This window comes from Cyanistes caeruleus, chromosome 1, assembly GCF_971803275.1.
Source record: "Cyanistes caeruleus chromosome 1, bCyaCae1.hap1.1, whole genome shotgun sequence".
Taxonomy (NCBI): Eukaryota; Metazoa; Chordata; class Aves; order Passeriformes; family Paridae; genus Cyanistes; species Cyanistes caeruleus.
Genome location: NC_141701.1, coordinates 65,126,412 through 65,146,577, shown reverse-complemented (window position 1 = coordinate 65,146,577; position 20,166 = coordinate 65,126,412). Strand labels below are relative to the sequence as shown.

General features: G+C 39.5%; 1 protein-coding gene across 1 annotated transcript in view; it reads right to left on the bottom strand.

Annotated features, from left to right (window-relative positions):
- MOCOS (molybdenum cofactor sulfurase) overlaps positions 1–19,916 on the bottom strand; it is a 210,868-nt gene extending 190,952 nt beyond the window's left edge. The window contains exon 1 of the mRNA XM_086896591.1: positions 19,685–19,916. Coding sequence (XP_086752717.1) covers positions 19,685–19,808 — 124 coding nt within the window. The 5' untranslated portion in view covers positions 19,809–19,916. The remainder of the gene's footprint in view (positions 1–19,684) is intronic.
- Positions 19,917–20,166: the final 250 nt, after the last annotated feature.

Sequence of the window (20,166 nt, the reverse complement as noted above, 5' to 3'; positions counted from 1 at the left end):
TCCAGGAACAAATAGTGAAGATCAGTTTTGGGGAGGTAAGAATAAGTGAAGCATAAATTTCTGTTCAGTATAAATTTGATCTTTCAGGGAAAAATATGTAAAACCAAATGACCATATTACCAAGAGGAACTATGCATAAATTCAAAGACTGTGGAATGAAAAGTGTGAGTGAGGACTTCAGCAAAAACCACACTCATAAGATGAGAGGTCTAAAAAGTTTCTCCTGGCCCACAGTGGGCAGTCCTTTGCTACTACATTCATCAGCTAAGCTAGCTCCATATTAAAAACAAGCAGGTTGTTAGTCTATTTGCTTAAACCAGAACAGTGCTTCAGACTTGTGTCCTCTTAGTGAGAAACTACATCTCAACCTCTAGACTGTTTTGCCATGATCAGCGTATTCTCATATCTCCCATATCAGTGCTGTTTTGCTTTAGTATCTACCTTCAGCCACTCAGCTTTACAGGTGTTTCTCCCTTGACAACCCAGTAGCATCTCTCCACCTGTTCTGCTGCCGTGTTACTTTATTCCCAATAAATGGTAATTCCAACAACTCATTTCTACCCCAGTCATGCCTCTTCAAGCTGGAAGCTCTTTCTCCAGAAGCAACAGGGGATTGAAGAGCAGGTGTGGGGTAGCAGAACAGGCATTCCAGAAGATGATCTCAGAATTTTGGAAACCTAGAGTAAGTGTCCCTAACTTTACTGGAGAAATACCTCATTAGACCAAGACATGCAGATCTCTTGAGTTACACTCCTAATTGTTATACCTCACCTGATTTACACTCCTAAATGATTGTAGTGTAGTCAGGAAAAAAACAGCATTATTAAACCAGGGAGAAGTTTAAATGTTTGAAATGCCCATATATAATACTTGACTAAGATCTCCTGTATCTCCTTTTCCAGTGAGCAGCCACCAACAAAAAGTGAGACCACAAACACAAGACAGCAACAACGGTGCGTAAAAATGTTAAGCATTTCAGTATCGCTACTGAGTAAATACTTAAGACTTAATACAAACAACTATACTTTTAATGAGGTGGAGAAAATACCGAAATTTAATTAGGGAGATAGTAAGTACACATGAGAAACTATGTATAAGCTTTTCTTCTGCATATGTATTGCATTAATCTAGACATTTTTCCATCATAAAACCTTTTGGCTCCAAGTTCCCACAGATTAACTTATACTTTATAGTAATTTGATCCAAACTGCTCTCTCAGGTGAAACTATTCAACTATAAACAGACAAACCAAAAAGGTAAGATTATACTCAATTGCTTTACCTCTATTCAAGTTCATTAACCACATTAGGTATGCAGATATCAATAAGAGAACTCATTAAATAACCTTATTTCTTATTTAGGGATTTTTTTAAATTTTTTTTAATAAGAAATGTTTTGTAATTTTTTTGGGGACTGACTGGAATATCCTGATACCTCAAAAAAATTTTAATACTTCAGTACAAGAAGCATCTCCTGATCAAAAAATAAAATTGTTTCCACTCAAAAAAAAAATAAATTAGAATATCTAACAGACACAAGTTTTTGTAAATAAAATTTAATAAGAATGCAATTAAACATTGGCATAAATTTTCTATTACTACTTTATTATACTCGACCTAATTTAGTTTCCATAGGTTATTTTCCATTTCTTAGGGGTATTCCCAAACATAAATTCAAATGCTCAACAGCCATTTTCAAAAATGTTCTAGGAATGAAAAAATGCATTTATCAAAAAATACTGTTATAGGGAACCAAAGGTTTTAATCCTCAAAGAGTTTGACAAGAGTAGAAATTTGTTAACTAGTTGTGATAAAAATACCAGCTTCCTAATTAGTTGGTCTGAATACAGCAGTATATGAGAGAAATCTGACTTAAAAGACCTTCTTTAAATACAAATAACAGCATGCAGCTTCCAGATACTTAATTTTTTTTTTAAATTCCCTGATGTTCATATTAAAGCTTTCTAAAATAAAACTAAAAATCTCTTTTATGTAACATGACAAATTCATCATTTACAACTGTCTTCCTTAAAGGCTGGCTAGCATGTGACACAACTTTTGGAAGTTTGGTGATTACTTTGAATCTGGCTTTAGGCAGCAACAATCCACTATTGGACACTGCCATAAAGGTGTTTAGAAGGAGGAGTTTGTGGCTCTTCAAGAGACATTACCTTGCACCAGGTACAAGTATTGTACCTTCAGAGGATAGGCTCTCTGAACTCAAAGGGCTGCAACCCTACCAAAAAAGTTTTTCTGAAGTTCAGTGACTAGAAAGGAACCCATGCAGAGTCTGGTTGCATTTCTGCTGCACTAACGAAATGAATAACCAAAGCAGAACTTTGCCTTCAGGTCAGAGAAACCTCAACTCTGCAAAAAGAAACAAACTCCACTCAAACATGAGAACACACCTCAAGGTATCCAGAGCCTTTGAAGTAATTACAAGGCTCTGCTGAACTCTGAGTTAAACCATTAACAAATACACTACAACCAGCACTTCCTAAACATACTGTACTCATCACCTTTCTGATTCCATGCCAAGTTAAAGGGCTGGGTTAAAATCTTCACAGAAGCTTAAATGACCTTTGAAACAAGTGAAATTTTCCTTTCTTTAATCAAAAGCATTAGACTGCCCATATAGCTGTATCTTCATCTGGCACCTATAGAACATTTTCAGTCTCTAGGCTATGTATGCACTCTCCAGAAGTCCAGCTATCAATTTTAAATGTGCAACATTTGTAATAACACGTAGATGAGTGCTGTAGTAACAGGCAAAAGTAGCAGAATCTCAAAATCACATAAATCAATTTACTAGAGTCAGTTGCATTAAATGAAGAACTGCTCCAGAGATGTGTTTAAGGCATCCAGATGATTCATTGTTTCCTCCTAACACATATTGTATACCTTTATTTACAAATATGCACAAATGCGCCTGTGTATGCAGTGCTGAGATGGGTATATGAATATATGTACATAAGTACCCCCTTTAGAGGATAATTAGTGTTTTCATGTTGCTTCTTCTAGCAGAACATAAGGAAAAGCAGATGTGAACCTGAAGACACTCTTCCCTTACAGCTCTTTTTCACTTTCCCTTCTCTAGCACTTCTCCAATTGTACAATTTGATATTTTTGGCAAAGTTGTAACCCAGAAGCCATCACATCTGCTTTCAATTAAAATTAACATCTACAGAATATCATGAACACTCAACAAAAACAAACTTTCAGTAACAATACGCTAACTACAGTTACCAGTGAATATCTTTGCAGAGAGTCAGGTACTCTTCTAACGCGAATAAATTTGCATCCACAATAGAATTCCAGTACCGGAGACTGAGTTCCAGTCCTGCTTAGCTCAATGCAAGTCTAATCAGTCAATTCCTCCTTTCCATCTTTGCTCATCAGAATGCTCTATGTTTAAATGAAAATAGTTTGGGGCACCTCTGCATTTAGTCTGATTTAAATTAGTACCAAGAGGTATAAATATCTGAGCATCATAAAAACCCGGTTACAGTCTGACACTACTGATAAAAATATACAGAATTTCATTTTTGGTAGCAACCTTGCATTGGATACCTCTGGCTACAAAAATGAGTTTCACAGTCCTTCATTTTTTGTTTTTTTAATGGACTCAACAGTAAAGCAATTACCACGTCATCCCAGTTTTATAAGCATACACCTGTGCTTCACTAGATCATAGCATAATTTCTCTCAATCAAAGGGCTTTTTTCAATACTAATGACTTTTGAAATTAAAGAGAATTATAATTTCATCATAAATTATTCAAAGTGCTAAATACAAATGGCCTCATTAACACTAGACTAGCTTTGAAAATGAGGAAAATATTATGTAAAGGAAAAACAAATATTCCAGTTTCCCTAATCTCTGAAATCTGACCTTAAATTCACAACTCTGCCCGAACATCAGCTATTGCACTTTGCCTTAAAGCATCTAAGAAAATACAGTGTATTTAAAAATCAAGGTCTTCTCCCACAATCTATATAATACTTGAATAAATGACAAAAGTAGACACAACGTTCATACAACGCATCTTACTCAATTTCTGACACAAGGTACTTGAAAATGCTATCTAGATAAAACTACACATGGCATACACTGCTTCTGTTAGCGTTGGAGAACACACATAATCATAGATTAATTATATGCAGGTGCTTTATTGAAGCGCACAGGAACTAGGTGGATCAGCAACCCAAATCTAGCTCCACCGTCTTTGTCCAAAGTGCACATATTTATACGATTTCAGCTGTAGCAGTAATCACTAGAACAACCTTACCAATATTGCTTCATTAACTTTATCAATATTGCTTCATTAGAGTTAGCTCATCCTTGGATGAACACGTATGAATCTTATCCTAGGTATCTTAGAGACCCCAAGTAGCAGTTCCCATTACCATAAACATTTTAGCTTGCTAGACTGTCCCTAATACCAAGCATTCTTGTGGCCTACTTCTACATGATTTTCAGAAACATTTAGCCCCATAGTAACACTTCCAGAAGTGACTACAGGACTGGATTCCAAGTACAGGTAGCAATTCCCTATGTGGAGCCTCCTCCATAACTAGCACAGCCACATGGAAGTGCTGGAGCTGCTGGAATTCCCTAGTCAAGCCAGAGGCTGCTCTTTCCTTACAGACCACTTCCACAGATGCTGTACAAACCCGATGGCTGAACACCCTCATCGTTACACGGGCAGAGGATGTGTCTGGTGACACATGGAGACTTACAGAAGCAAAGAAACACAGGAACTGATTCTGCAACAAAAAGAGTGAGGATGGAGAGGAATTTTAAGCGAGGTGAGCATTATTTATGACAATGAATTATCTAATTAATAATGAACAATATTACCAGAATTGGAAAAGTAATAGTAATTTGCTATTATTTCAAAGCTAACTTATGCACTGTTAATTTTCAAATACATCCTCAGACTTGCTATAACTAGATGTAACATCTCAGAATAATACTGAGCTTCTGTAATGAGTCCTTTCTATATCCTCAAATTTTCTACTTTTTGTTGAATTTGTGTTTGCAGACATTTTGTTACCATATTACCCCAAAGCAAGTATGTTTAAGGCAACAATAGCACATTTGGTTCCCATAACTTGCATTCTAAAGCTACTTATTTGTCATTAAGATGAAATTAACTGGTAATTCTGTTTATTTTTAGCACAATTGCAAGAACATTTTCCACCAAAAAAACATATGTTTTTTATGTTATGCTTTATGATATGTTAAAATTAAAAACCTAAACACATCAACACCACATTCTAAAATAGTGAGTAAAGGTTCTTCATGGAGCACAGAAAGGCCAAAGTACGGCTCAGGGCTTTGGAAACTGTATGGGAAAAGATTATACCTGTAAGCAAAGGAACAATAAAATCAAACTGGTTAAATAAAATTTTTAATTTTAAAATTAGTATGTTAGCATGCCCTCTTTTGTGTCCGTAGTTACAGCTACCTCAAGAAGGATCCAATTTCCAAAGAACTGTAAGATCACAACCATTGTCAATCTGGTTCAGTAAGATATCTCAATCTGCCCACAACATTTCAAATTAGACTATTAAAAAATCAAACAACTAATGGGAAAAAAATATAGGTCACAATACCCTGAAACAATGATAACTCAAAGAATGTGTCTAACTCGGTGCTTACAACAATTGGTTCTACATGTTTCATTCCAGATCTATTTACTTCCAAAAACTCCTTTCCACTTGTGCCACAAATACTGGAATGCAAATGATCCCTATTATGTCATATAATCACCACCACAACAAAATTAATGGCTCCCCAATAGTAAACCAAGAATGAGCCCAGGCAATCAGCTGCATATAATGCCAGTTTAATGTGAGATAAATGCATTGAGGAAGTTTGATTCCACATGGAAAGCAAGTATTCCTCAATATTTTGTAGTGACACCAGATATCTGGTACTTTGCCTCCACAGAAAATTAGGATAAAGTGAACCTTGTCAGATCAGTTACTGCACAGTGTACACAGAGTATTTCATTTTTTACTGCAGAGCAAACTATGGGATTCTCTTTTCCCATTTCTTCTGACTGAGGGACAATAAGAAAAGTATTAATGGAAAATTTTTCCCCATGCCTCCTCTATGCTCTTTTTCCCCTACTCCCCTTCCAATCCGAAACATTTTTCTTCCTTCTGCTATGAAAGATGATGCTTTGTGTTCTCACCACAGTGAGAGTAAAATTCACAGATTTATACAGAGAGACCCATTTATTTATATTTTTTTGTCTACATTTGTATATATACACATTGTAATGACTGCTCAGTGGAAAGACAATAAAAAACAACCCATTTTTATAAGAATAGATTCTTCCCTATATAACTTTTTTCTCTAGTGTTTTGTTTTTTCTAATATACTGCTGTCTACAAGCCAGGAACCCCAGCCAACATATATCCAGAGACTATATATGTTAGACTAGACTGCTGTTTTCTTCTGAGTCATTCCATATGGAACACACAGTGCAGTGAAATAGACTCAACATATGCAACACTGGTTATATCTCACTTGCATTAAGAACCTAAACAGTGAAGTTTCTCCTCTGGATTCAGCTATTTCTGTTCTACAACTAAGGGGAAATTCAATCTACAGTGAAAAACAAAACAAAAAAAAAAAAAAAAAAACCCAAACCAACCACCTAACCAAAAAACCCCCAAAACAAAAAAGGAACGACCAAACAAACCAACCAACCAAAAAAAAGAGGTATGTAGTGACAAGAATGACCCCAAATCATGTAGCTACATTATAATACAAACCAACCACATACACACAGAATCTCTCACGCTAAAGTAAAAGACCCAAGAGACTCCCTTCCATGCTTCACCCCCATACCTGGAAGATTTTTATAATTATATTGTAAACATCAGTTTTACTCATTTGAGAAATTCTCATACTATTTTAATACATGTAACAATCCAAGTAATTTTTGAGACACAATACATTCTCTAAACATAAATTTTAGGAAGCATTTGAAGAAGTAGGAACAAGGCAAAGATGGGTTTTCTCCAAAATTTCTGAATACCCCACTCTTTATAAATTTCACATGTAAGATTGTGGAGAGATCATTGTAAATTAACAGCTATTTGATTAGTTTAGTGCCTAATCACATTCCTACCACTAGAATGGATGAAAACAGAAGTGATGGATACTAGAGGTTGAATGTACCCACAAGATATCCAGCATTCAGATTTGAAGATCTGATCAGGCACTTTTGGAGACATGACAGCTGTCATGAGATTACTTGGTACTGTTTCCCCCACTTCAGTGGCAGTGAAGTTTATCCAGAAAGCATTGCAGTGTAATCCTTGTGACATTTTACAAGTATACCTATCCTTCTCTGTACTTGCAGAAATGAAAGAAAAACTGAATAAAGTTCTTATGGTAACAGCTCTTTAATCTCTCAGGAGCTGTCACGCTCAGTGATGCAAAGCCTGGAGAATCGACTGAGTGCCTTCAAACAAGCACTACACACTGTGAACTCCACATCCAAAGGAAAAGAGGTTTTCATAATTTTATTTTAAATGCGTAACTTTAGCACCCATGAGCTAAAAAGCCTGATTTGCCTTTCATTGTTGCTAATCAGGATATAAATATTCCAACAAAAACAGGTGTTTTTAAATTTGACACTGGAGGAGCTGAGGAGGGAAGACTTCCCCAACCCTTGAAAAACACCAGATGGAAAGGAAACTCACAAAAATAAAGTATTGTAACTCTCTAGAATTCATACTTTTTCATAATTCATTAAGTACTCAACCTCATACCATTACAGGCTTCTAAGGACAGCTACGAAGATGAGCTGTAAGAAGGAGAAGTAGATGGCTTCAATCCCTAGAGAGCATTTCGCTGGAGTAGCCTCATCCTCTGGGGAAGATGATATTGAAAGATAGGGGATGGAGGGAGGATTTGTTTTTACACAGCCTGCTTCTCAAGAAGGCTTCCCATAGTGCCACGTGAAGGGCTTGTCTCCGGTCCTTCAGTCTCTCCCAATGGATCAGTAGAAGCTGGGGCCAGGTCAGCACTCACTAGAAGGCAGCCCTGGTTCCACAGCCCTGTGGTGAAGTGATGCTTTCTGCACTCTGCAGATGAGCTTCACCAAGCAGCTCCTAACAATCCCATAGTTTATGACTAAAGGTCAGTTTAAATTCTGTTTTCCAAACAAATACACTTAGGCCTCTACAGAAATAGAAGGTGGAAAATTTAAAACTAAACTTTACTGTTGAAGCTACTTAGCTGTTGAAGTTACTACTGAAACAGCTCTTTGTGACAGGAATAATGAATATTTTAAAAGCTTATTTTTTGACCCAGGCATCTGCCTCATACCCCCTTATTCACGCCCTACCTCTTTCTTCAGCTCAGTGTTTTTACAGAGGCTTTGAGAAATGTAACTGAAACAACTTGAACTCTTAATCAACCCTTCAGAAGGAAAATATTTAACAGCAACAAATCCTAAATAATGCATGGTAATCTCCTCAATGCTGTAGAGCCATTAGCTATGTGTGTGTACATCAATAGCTGCTGTTCTAATTGATGAAAAGCTAAATTTCCATGTAACCCAAAATCAGAACGTTTACTCTTTCTGCAGAAGAAAAACAAATCATTAATTTCCTGATCATTAGACAAATTAACCTATTACTCTGAAAGTGACCCTGAAGGACAAAGAGCAGATAAAGCTGCTGGTGCTATGACATTTTAATCACATTTCAGTTTAGAAAGTTTCACCTGAGCATGAATTTTGAATAGTTTCACTGAAATCCACAATTCATTTATGAAAAAAACCTCAGATTTATAAGTGTGGTTCCAACAAGAGGGAGGGGAAGGGAAGGGAAGGGAAGGGAAGGGAAGGGAAGGGAAGGGAAGGGAAGGGAAGGGAAGGGAAGGGAAGGGAAGGGAAGGGAAGGGAAGGGAAGGGAAGGGAAGGGAAGGGAAGGGAAGGGAAGGGAAGGGAAGGGAAGGGAAGGGAAGGGAAGGGAAGGGAAGGGAAGGGAAGGGAAGGGAAGGGAAGGGAAGGGAAGGGAAGGGAAGGGAAGGGAAGGGAAGGGAAGGGAAGGGAAGGGAAGGGAAGGGAAGGGAAGGGAAGGGAAGGGAAGGGAAGGGAAGGGAAGGGAAGGGAAGGGAAGGGAAGGGAAGGGAAGGGAAGGGAAGGGAAGGGAAGGGAAGGGAAGGGAAGGGAAGGGAAGGGAAGGGAAGGGAAGGGAAGGGAAGGGAAGGGAAGGGAAGGGAAGGGAAGGGAAGGGAAGGGAAGGGAAGGGAAGGGAAGGGAAGGGAAGGGAAGGGAAGGGAAGGGAAGGGAAGGGAAGGGAAGGGAAGGGAAGGGAAGGGAAGGGAAGGGAAGGGAAGGGAAGGGAAGGGAAGGGAAGGGAAGGGAAGGGAAGGGAAGGGAAGGGAAGGGAAGGGAAGGGAAGGGAAGGGAAGGGAAGGGAAGGGAAGGGAAGGGAAGGGAAGGGAAGGGAAGGGAAGGGAAGGGAAGGGAAGGGAAGGGAAGGGAAGGGAAGGGAAGGGAAGGGAAGGGAAGGGTTCTCAGTAAGACTCTAGCTTTGCAATTTAAGATTGTTTTGGGAATATTTCATATACACAGAAAGTGATTTTCCTTCTACTACTGTCATAGTTTTCTACCTTCTGTATGTCTGTTCTTGGTGAGTTTGGAGTGGTAAGACAATTCACAGATCAAATGTTAACTAAAGAGCTAACGATTTGTAAAAAGAGGGCTTCATTTCATTACCAGAAAAAAATCTGTCAGGGACATGTACTTCAGTCATACCAGAAATGGAAAAAACTAAATGGAAAGGAGTTTGTGGGTCCCAGTTACATGGCCTTCTCTGTCCCCAGAAAAAGTGAGCTGAAGTGCAGTTCAGAGATGCCTCACTCTTACTTCCTTAGTCTATCTTAAAAGTAAACCTTTTGAGTCATCCCTTAAAGGTTATTTTTGCATTTTAATGTCTTTTGCAGGTACTTTCATGCTACCCAAATTATAGCTTACATGTTTTATAGTTTATTTCTTATGTAGTCCAAGTCTTCCAAGTCGTTTCTGATGAACTAAAATAGCACATATTGACAAATGGTCTTCTTTTTAGAAGAGCAAACATTCCTCCTGCATTTGTGATATCAGGGTGTCTTGGCAGCATTGTACCTGTCACTAAATATCCATGCTGATGTAGTAAGAAGAGGACATTATCATATTGCTACACTTCATGATAACTTTCCATGATATCAAAGAACTATAGAGTCTTTTAGTTTAGAAAGACTTCCAAGGTCATTGACTTCAAATTGTGACCAATCCCCACTTTGTCAACAAAAGCACAGCACTGTGCCACATCCAGTCCTTTCTTGAACACCTCCAGGGATGGTGACTCCATCACCTCCCCGAGCAGCCCATTCCAATGCTTGCTAAAATACATTACCTCTGCGGAATTTGCATTCTTTGGGAATTTACTCATTAATCAAACACTTAATTTGTTGTGAACACAAACTATATGACCAACAATGGAGTGTAATAACCTACACAGAGTTTTGTCTGAACATTAGTTTGGTCACCTTCCCAGCTAAGCAATAGTCGCAAGTTTATGTGTGTGGGGAGGAGAAGGCAACACGTCTGTGGATGGCAAAAGCTTCTTTTTCATGCAGTTTTTCATTTTGGGCCATTCAGTCTGCCAGGTAGGGAATTCTTGCTAGGTATCCACTTTCATTTATCGTTTTTAATCCAGTCTCATGAGAAGGCAAGGTTTGTTATCAAAGCAAATTGTCCATCCCAGCCGAGACTGGACAAAGTATTATGGAAAGAAATGCTGCTCTGCTCACTGGGCTTACACACACCTAAACTGATTAAATATGGAACAAATATTTTCCCATTGTGTGATGAATCAAAGACAATGACAGATTTAAAGAAAGTTGCATACTGCCAGAGTAGCCAAGTAACATTTTGTTTTTAGACAGTTCTAACTGTTTAACATCAAAATAAATTATAGGCAGGCACACAAATAATAAAAGTGCAACTCTGAGACACAGTTAAAAGCTACACTCCTCAAAAAACTGGGAAATGAATGGCACTGCAGATGAACAGGGTATTTTACTCAGCAGCAATGCAAAGTCCTTTTTTCTAAAGAAAGGCAACATACACTGGAACCTGTTACTGATACCATCAGTGCCAAATTACTGAATTATGACATCTTTAATGTGCTGTGTGGCACGAACACAAACATGTGGAAAATCCTGGGCTTCAATTTCTTCCTCTGGAAGAAATTACAGGAGAAACTTTCTGATGAAACTAACTTCACCTGACCCGTTCATAAGTTTGCAAAGGGGTACGCACAGTGATATTTGGTGTTTAATTGTGCATTAATGAAATTAATTCACACACCATTAATTTAATTAATGAGTATTTCTTCAAGTAAGCTTCCTGTCATCTTTCCAAATTTTAATTTGGAACATTATTCTGCATATTGGCAGAAGAAATAAGCTTAGTTGTGTAATCATCCTTCAGCTAACGATGTCACCAAAATATCTCATCCTTGTGATCACATCTCTCTCTTAGGAAGACCATAAGTGGCAAAAACCCTGCCCAGTCATGTCCTTAGCTTTCTTTTAAAAGCATTTTAGATCCTGGTGCTCCAGGGACTCATCTGAAACATCTGGTTTTCACTTCTCACGTGAAAGCCGTATTCCCATGCCTGCTACAAGAAACCATGAGTGAATCAGGACAGTGCTGAAAGCATGAAGGAGAAATAAAATACTGTGGAGAGAAATATTTCCAAAGGCTTGCCTTCCAATTTAATACAGGTATTTCACATACTGGAGGGAAAAAAAGAGTGACTTCACACTTTCCTGCAGGCCACTCTCACTGGAGCTGCCTACCTGGGGTCACATCCCCACCACAGCCATCTCACAGACCATCGCTTCACTACAGCAGAGCAGAAGGTGAAGAGACAAAGAGCACAAAGGCACAGGATCTATCTTGGCTGACACAAATACTGCCAGGAGCCTAACAACTTGACTCACTAGCAATTAAACTAATTAAGTCTGACTTTGAATGCTTTGTGACCTGTCTTTACACCTCCCTGCCCTACTATACCTGTTTCTCTGTAACTCTGACATCCCTGTCCCACACCTTCAGTCTTGACACCACCCTTTCCCAAATGCTTCCTCAAAACACATTCCCTTCTACCTAATGTGACAGGAATCAGTCAGTGGTTCTCAATATGCAGACATGGTAACACCAACAGCATTATTAACTTAGGAAAAGAAAATAATGATACCAAACCCAAGCTGACATAGTCCTAATAAGAACTTTATTTTGTTTTAGTCCCCCTGTTAACTTCTGGGAAGCCAAAAAAAAAAAAAAATTAAAAAAAAAAAAAAATTAAAAGCCCACTTTAAAAGTACTTCAGTGTCACACAAAAGAAAATATCTGCATTGATGGCTTGGGCAAAGAACAACGAGTTATAAAAAGTCTGAGTCATCTGGAAGCTCATCCTACTTCCTGAATATCCAAGTTAAGCATCCTACTGGCTTCCTGTTCTCCAAACATATTGTGCTGTCCACACATTTATCAATCTCTCATATCAGTGCTTTTTCACTATGCAGTGCTCTGCAGTATGGCCTTCCTGAAATTCAATGACAGTCTTCTCACATCCAAGCAATGCCTCTGCAACATCTCTCTGATACTAGGCATGCAATGAATCAGGCTGATCAACAAAAACTGACCTCTCTCCTCTCTGTCTGTTTGTCCTTACACAGCGAGCACCCCTGAATTCTAAAAAGCAGTGCAGAAAAGGGAACTGCTACCATAACATCTAATGGAAATTTCAAGGGCATCAGATTCAGGTTCTGATTTGGCAGAGGAATTTCCAGTATAAGTACAGGAACACCAGAAGCAGATCACTTCTGCTGGAAACATACATACAGACACTCTTTAATTAATAATCTTATATTTAACACTTAAAAAAAAAATCCATGATCATACAGGAACATATAGAAATAGGCTGGGAATAAATCAATACACATCTCACATACAGCAATATCACAACAACCCAAGAGGACAAACAGAAGAATCTAAGAGGACACAAAGGCAACAGAAGGAAGAAAGTACCACTGATGTGGTATTTTGCAGGAAAAAGACTTTGGTGCTTTTCCAAGTTTTGAGTAACTGATAAAATGCATCTTGTGTTCTTCTAAGTAGAACATCTGCCTGTTTCAATACTTTCAAATACTAATATACATCTTGTACAGGCATTAATTTTAGAGATAATGTATCTTTTAATTAAAAGTGCAATTTTTTAAGAAATGAGTGGCTGATACCCTGCAGCATCTGTGGAGTTCCATAAATTATCTTTCCAAATCTAATATTTTTTTACATCTACATATCGATTTTAAAAATCTAATGTCTATATATTATTATTTCTTCTTGTAAAGAATCCAGCCCCAACTGATTGACTATTTATTTCTAAAATATCACAGAACATTTGGAGTTCATGTCAGGTGTACCAGGTTTACATGGTTTGTGACTTCGCTTTTCTGCTCCACATTTCTTTTTTTTCCACTAACTAAACTTCAAAGTAATTAAAACTGTTTTCTGTGCTGAAATGTTACAATGACAATATCATTGACTACTCTTCATTTAGAGCTATGTCCATCAGTCCTGCACAGAGTAGACAATCTTCTGAACCCTGAAATGCAACATAAAAAAAAACTTTACACTACTTGCTACGTCTGTGTAGGCAGAGGAAAACAGCTGAAACTAACACACAGCTATTGTTACTGCATTTGGGACTAAACACGCTTTATGCTCAAGACATGCTTCTTCTTTGATATAAATTCTTTAGGTAAGAGCTTACGTAGATAACTGCTGCTGACTTGAAATCACCAGGAAGCATTAAAGCTTTACATGAGCATATGCATGTTTTATTTTCATAAAACAATTGTCATTAGCTTTGTGGTTATACTTCCCATACTACAGCTTCCTTTCACAATACCTTCTCCACCCACCAAACGCATCTTCTCAGATGCCTTCTAGCATTTCAGACTGTCCAACAGCAGCTTCCTTCCTGATAAAGATAATTACTTTTTCTTTCTTTTCCCCTCCAAACAAAAATAAATAGGTGTTTCACAAAATCATATCATATTCTGGAGGAGAGGCTACAGAGAACAGGAGCAGGTTACCAGAGATCTCACAGCCACTGAGGAGAGTGAAAAGGCCTGGAGAGCAGTAGAAAGAGGAACTCGCAGCTTTAAACACCAAATGGAAAGGTTTAGAAGACTTTTCCTCTGCTCAGGATGAGCTAGAGATAAGGAAACTCAGAAATACTTACTCTCCAGCACAATTAGCAGCTCTTCTAGGCTACACAGCATCTTCCAATGAGACAACAAAAAGCAGCCTCATCCTTCCCCTACACATTGCTTTTGCTGCCTTTTTGTGGGAGAGGCAAGCACTGGATTAACATTAACATATGCCAGTATCTGTATGTGAGAGAAATATTTTGTCCTTTCCAGGAGATGCTGTATCAACTCTGGACAGCAATGGGTGGATGTGCATCAGGGAGTTCACAGTAAGCACTGCATCTGACCATGAAATGGTACATTCCCTGTTTCTGGTTTAAGACAGTCTTCAAACAAAAAATAATTTAAATAAACTTATCAAGCTGGTAGTTGGCTCACTATCAGTTGGCTCACTGGTTTTTAAAGAATAAGATCAGATTTGCCTATTTGGTCAGAGACCAACACTGGTTAAAGAACTCAAAGGCTTGCTGAAAACTCAGTCACTCAGTCTTCAAGAATAAGAAAAAATGAGATGAAAAGGAAAAGATTCATCCACAGCTAAAAATTATTTATAGTTAAGAAATCAGCAGAGTAACATGTACACATATAGAAGGTAGCTATCAGATCAAACAGAATGGTCTAATAAAAAGCAAAACAAAACAAAACAAACAAGAAAACTGACCCCCCCAAAAGCAGTCATTTTAGGAAGCAAAAATTTTTCCTTTTTTTTATTTAAAAAAAAAATAAAGAAAAAGCCTCAGGCACAAGACTGGTAGAATTTCTGGTTGACGAGCCTACATTTGCAATCAAGAGGTGAGCACGACTCTTGAGGCTCACAGTCCACTCATCTTCACATGTTTCATAAAGTGTGAGCATCAGCTACCTATCAACAAAATTACTCAGAGTTTACACACCAGAATGTATTTCTTACTTCTGAAGTTCAGCCAAAAAAACTAGACTACCCCAAAGGTGACAAAAGAGATATGATTTTCTGTTCTCAGAGGACAGAGATGAACTTTGCTAACTGAGCTGCTGAAGACTTAACTGCAGCACACAGAGATCTGCTTCTCACATTTTCCTACTCACTGGAAAAGTCACCACACAAATAAATACCAGTGATATGAGTAAAAAAGACTTATTTTTGTGTAAGGTGAGATCCAGTACTCAGCTATTCCTTAACTGAATGATACAATAAGCCCTCATAAATGTGATCAGTTTAACATCATTTGAGTTTCCAAGAAATAAAGGCCAATTCTGTTACTCTAAGTTCAGTGTGCCTTTCCTTTCTGTTTAACAGACAAATTGCATTATTATTGTTAGTTGTATGTAATCACATATATCACAAATGTTCATACTACTAAGATAAGGCATGATATTGAAGTACAGGATAGTGATAGATTTAACATTAAAGGGAAAGTCCATCTCAAGCTCACCTAAAGACTATCTTCAAATAGTCAGTAGCCCTTAAGGAATACCTGATTCCTAATACATGCTGATTTTTATTTGGAGGATGGATATCCACTGCTTACTGCTCTTGTAAAGCTCCCACTGAACTACCACAGCTATATTAGATGAGAATACTGTCACACAACTTAAAAAGGAAAGGTATCTTGTGATTAAATGCTGCATCCAAGTCACATGTCAGCTTTTTCTTTTTTAAAACCACAATACAAACTGAAGCTGATATTTTCCTTGCTTTGATAAACATCACAGAAGCATATTCATCCCCATTACTTAACAACAGAACCTATAAACTCCTGCTGATTTCTTTATCCATTTCTAAAAAGCAATTTAAAATCCTACACTGCAGATAAGGGTACACTGCTCATAAGATTAAAGTCAAGGTCACATATTGCACATACACTGCTGCCTGTGAAACAGCGATCTGTTTCTCAGACTCCACATATATTTTTAGAAAGGGCTGCTCTAGTCATCAGCTAACAGCGTTTGAATTACAGAAGTGAAGATAAACTTTGGCTTAAAAGGGAAAATTTAAGGCTTCTGTGCCAAAACAGACAGACCCCTGCTGATTTAAGGAAGTAAAGTAGTTCTTTTTATCTCTTCACAAAACCTGAAGGGGAAACCCCCAACACACCAAGTATGAACCTTACTTTCCTTCTGATAAACTCCTCAAGACTTTGATACAACCACAGGTGGACCACCTTTGAAAAATCCTGGCTTCACAGTATACCTGGTAGCTAAGCTGGTGCTCCCTCCAGACATCTGTTGCAGCTTCTGCTCAACAGGCACCTGTGCAACTATTCATATTAAAGCTACAACAGAAGCACCACCACCATATAAGCAATGGTATGTAACACAGAAAAGATTTCTACATTCCCCAGGGAACACCATTTGCACAAGACGTCCACAGTGGCTGATACAAAATATTAGTAATCAGAAAAAAGTGAATACACTGATATGCAATAATTATTACCACAAGATGCTCATAAAAAAATGACATTTCCAAAATCAAACATTGGATTTAATTCTTTGGTATCTAAAAAGTGACTCCAAAAATTCTGTTCACATAAAAAGTGAGCAGCACAATCTGGACTTTTTAACCAGCTTCAGTGATGGAAAGATCTTTAAGACATGCCCCAAATAAACAGGGCACAGACTGAGAGAGCTGGGGCTGCTCAGCCAGGGGAAAAGAAGGCTCCAGGGACACCTTGTAGCACTTTCCAGTACCTAAAGGTGGCTTGCAAGAGAGGTGGAGACAGCATGTACTGTTAGGACAAAGGCATGTGCTCATAGAAGGGAGAGTGGATTCAAACTGGAAGAGTTTAGATTAGATATTTGGAAGAAATTCTTTACTATAAGGGTAGTGAGGGACTGAAACAGGCTGTCTAGAGATGTTGTGGACTCCCCATCCCTGAAGATGTTCAGGGCCAGCCTGGGTGGGGCTTTGAGTGGAAGGTGATCCTGTCCACGGCAGGGGTGTTGGAACTAGATTATCTTTAAGGTCCCTTCCAACCCAAACCATTCTATGATTCAATGATTACTGTTAATGCCCTAAAATAGCACTCATTCTCCCATTAGCTAAAGATTGCACCAGAAAACTGTTGTGGGGAAAGCTGTAAGTCAAGGGGAGTGACTTTCACATAGCGACAGATTTCCATCTCCTGGGCAGCTGCTTTGCTGTGACATTGAAGCCATGAGAGAACTGTTTCTTGTGAAGAAGTCTGCATGGCATGGCAAGGGAAACTCCTCTCCCTAAGTAAACTGAAGGAAGATTATTTTAGAGATAGTAAACTGACTGAAAATACTAGGTTTTGTCTCTTTATGTTGTCAGTGGGAAAAGAAAGAAGAGTTGGGGGGAGGAGAAGTGTTCTGAAGGTTTATTCTGATTTCTTATTATTTTGATTTTAGTTCTGTTAATAAAGCTTTCTTTATACCTTTTAAAGTTTTGAGCCTGCTCTGGTCCTCCTTCTAATCCTTATCTCACAGAAGAAAATGAATAAACAATTCTGGTGAGTGCACTGGCATTTGGCCAGTGCTCAACCTGCTATATTGAATTAGTACCATGATTCAGATTGGTGAACCAAACCCACTACACTTAATTGGTGTTTTTGCCTGGTTTGAACCAAACCCACTACACTATTGCTGCCACCAACCCATACATTACTCACCCTTTCTTTGCCTTGTTTCCACAAGGCAAAAATATGGAGAGCTTTAAAAGACTTTTCATTACATCAACATCAGTGTGTTGAGACCTTTGGCAAGCGAGGATACATGGCTAAGTAAAAGGAGGCCAAGAAATAAATAAAAGCAGTGTGCTTCTCATCCACACTGCTCCAGTGTCAGCCAGTTCCTGGAGTCCATCCTGGACTAGTCCAATTAGTCATCTTTGAGACCAAGAGATGTGTTAGGCAGGGGACCTAGGCCCAGGAATTTGTCCCTGGGCACATTTCATTTGGCACTGCTGGTATCACTTGAAGGCACAAGCTCTTGACCAGAAACGTGACACTGTTTTTCAGACAAGAAGTCCCAGACAGGACACTGTGTGCATGTACAGCAATCAGTTACATTTCCTCACAGATGCTGAATTTCCTCACAGAGGTGACAAACTTGCAAGACAAATGGATGACAATTCATGAACTGGGTAACATGTTAGAATTCCAAGGGAGAAATCAAAAGACAGAAGGAATTTGTAACCTAGGTCACCTTACTGTAGATGATTATGTGATTTCAATTAGCTAACACTATGGAAGATTCTATTTTATACCCTGTATTTGTTCATCTCTTTCTAGAAATATTCTAAGTCATCTACATCTTATAATAGCAGGCTGCACAACTCAGAAGACTACATTAGCAAAGACATTTTCAAATGGAGGAAAACTCCTAATGCTCTGCCTTTGCAGTAACCTCCCTTAGGGAACCATACTAATCCACCAGACATCATTCATTAGCAGATACATTTTATTTCAAAACTGTGGAGCCTCTTAGAAATGAACCTGATTCTCAGGAGTTTTAAAAACTCACCTGCTTAAAGGCCTAAATAGTTAGTCGGTTACAAAATAGCCACTCTTCAGAAGTTAAGCCTGAATTTTGGACAAGCAGCTTCTTGTGTTCAGACTCTCACTGATGCAAGTACTATGTCTAATATCACACTGTGACATTGATTTACTTAATCTACAAGTTCTTCAAAGTGCCGCTTAAGTTTTTTTATACATCCCTCTGGAGGCCAAGTATAACTCCATTCAATCTAAACACCTGTGTGTGAGAAAGCCCGCTCTTGTATTCAATCACCAAAATTTGGTGAAATCACAAAAAAAAAAAAAAAAAAAAAAAAAAAAAAGCAGTAACAAACAAACTTCTCAAGAGAAAGAGTGGCCTAAACAATAGTTACAGGGCAACCAAACTGATGCTATTTACTCCACTCTCTGCCTGGGGCTTTTTGCTGTAACAATTTTGACGTGACAATATCATGGGCATTGATACTTCTTTAAACAAGACAAATTACTGTCATATAACCATATAACCATCACCATTATATTCGAAGTAGTACACACAACGATGTATAATGCTGGCGGGATGGTAAAACCTATAAAACCTGCAAAAGTAGTTCACAAACACCTGTCTAAGCTTTCACTAGAAATGGGCTGGTTTACTATTATATCTCTCCTTCCCCTCCCAACCCCGCACTTCATATCGCAATCCTGTCACTGAATCCATGGCACCTTCGATGCACTTGTGCCGAGAGAGAGAGGAGAAGGAGAGCTGCCTCTTGGGTCCTCAGCGTGCCGCAGAAATCGCTGCAGCCAGCTGAGCCCAGCGCTTTCTGCCGCCGTCCCGCCCCTGCCGCCGCTCCCCCGCACCAGAGCCTTCCCGCCCGGGCCCGATTCGAGCCGGGAATGGCCCGGGCCTCCCCCGCCCCCGGCCCGCCCCCGGGCTGCCCGCGGTACCTCGGAGCCGGGGGAATTCGCGGTCTCGCAGCGCCCTGAGCCCGTCGCCGAGCCCGTAGCCGTACTGGCAGCCGGCGGGGCGGGCGGCGCGGAAGGCGCGGAGGGAGAGCGGCTCCCCGGCCATGCCGGCTGTGAGGGCCCGGCGCGGGGAGCAGCGCGGCCCCCGCCTCAGCGGAGCCTCCCCGGGCGCTGCGCTCTGCGCCCGCCCGGCCCGGCCGAGCTGCTCCGCCCGCCTCCCGCCCCCCTGCCCCACCTGCGCCGGGGCCGGTCCGGCCGCGGCTGGGCCCGGCGCTGCGGCCGGCGCGGGGAGGAGTTTCCCGTAAGGAAGAAGTTTCCCGAAGCACCGGGAGATCGGTTTGGGGATGGCAGCAACAAGTGTTCCCTCCTGTTGAGGCACGCTGTTTAAAATACTTCATGGAAAACTCTCTCCCCTAAAAGTTTCCAATTCAGGCTCAGGTTTCCCTCGATGCCTCTTCCTCCGC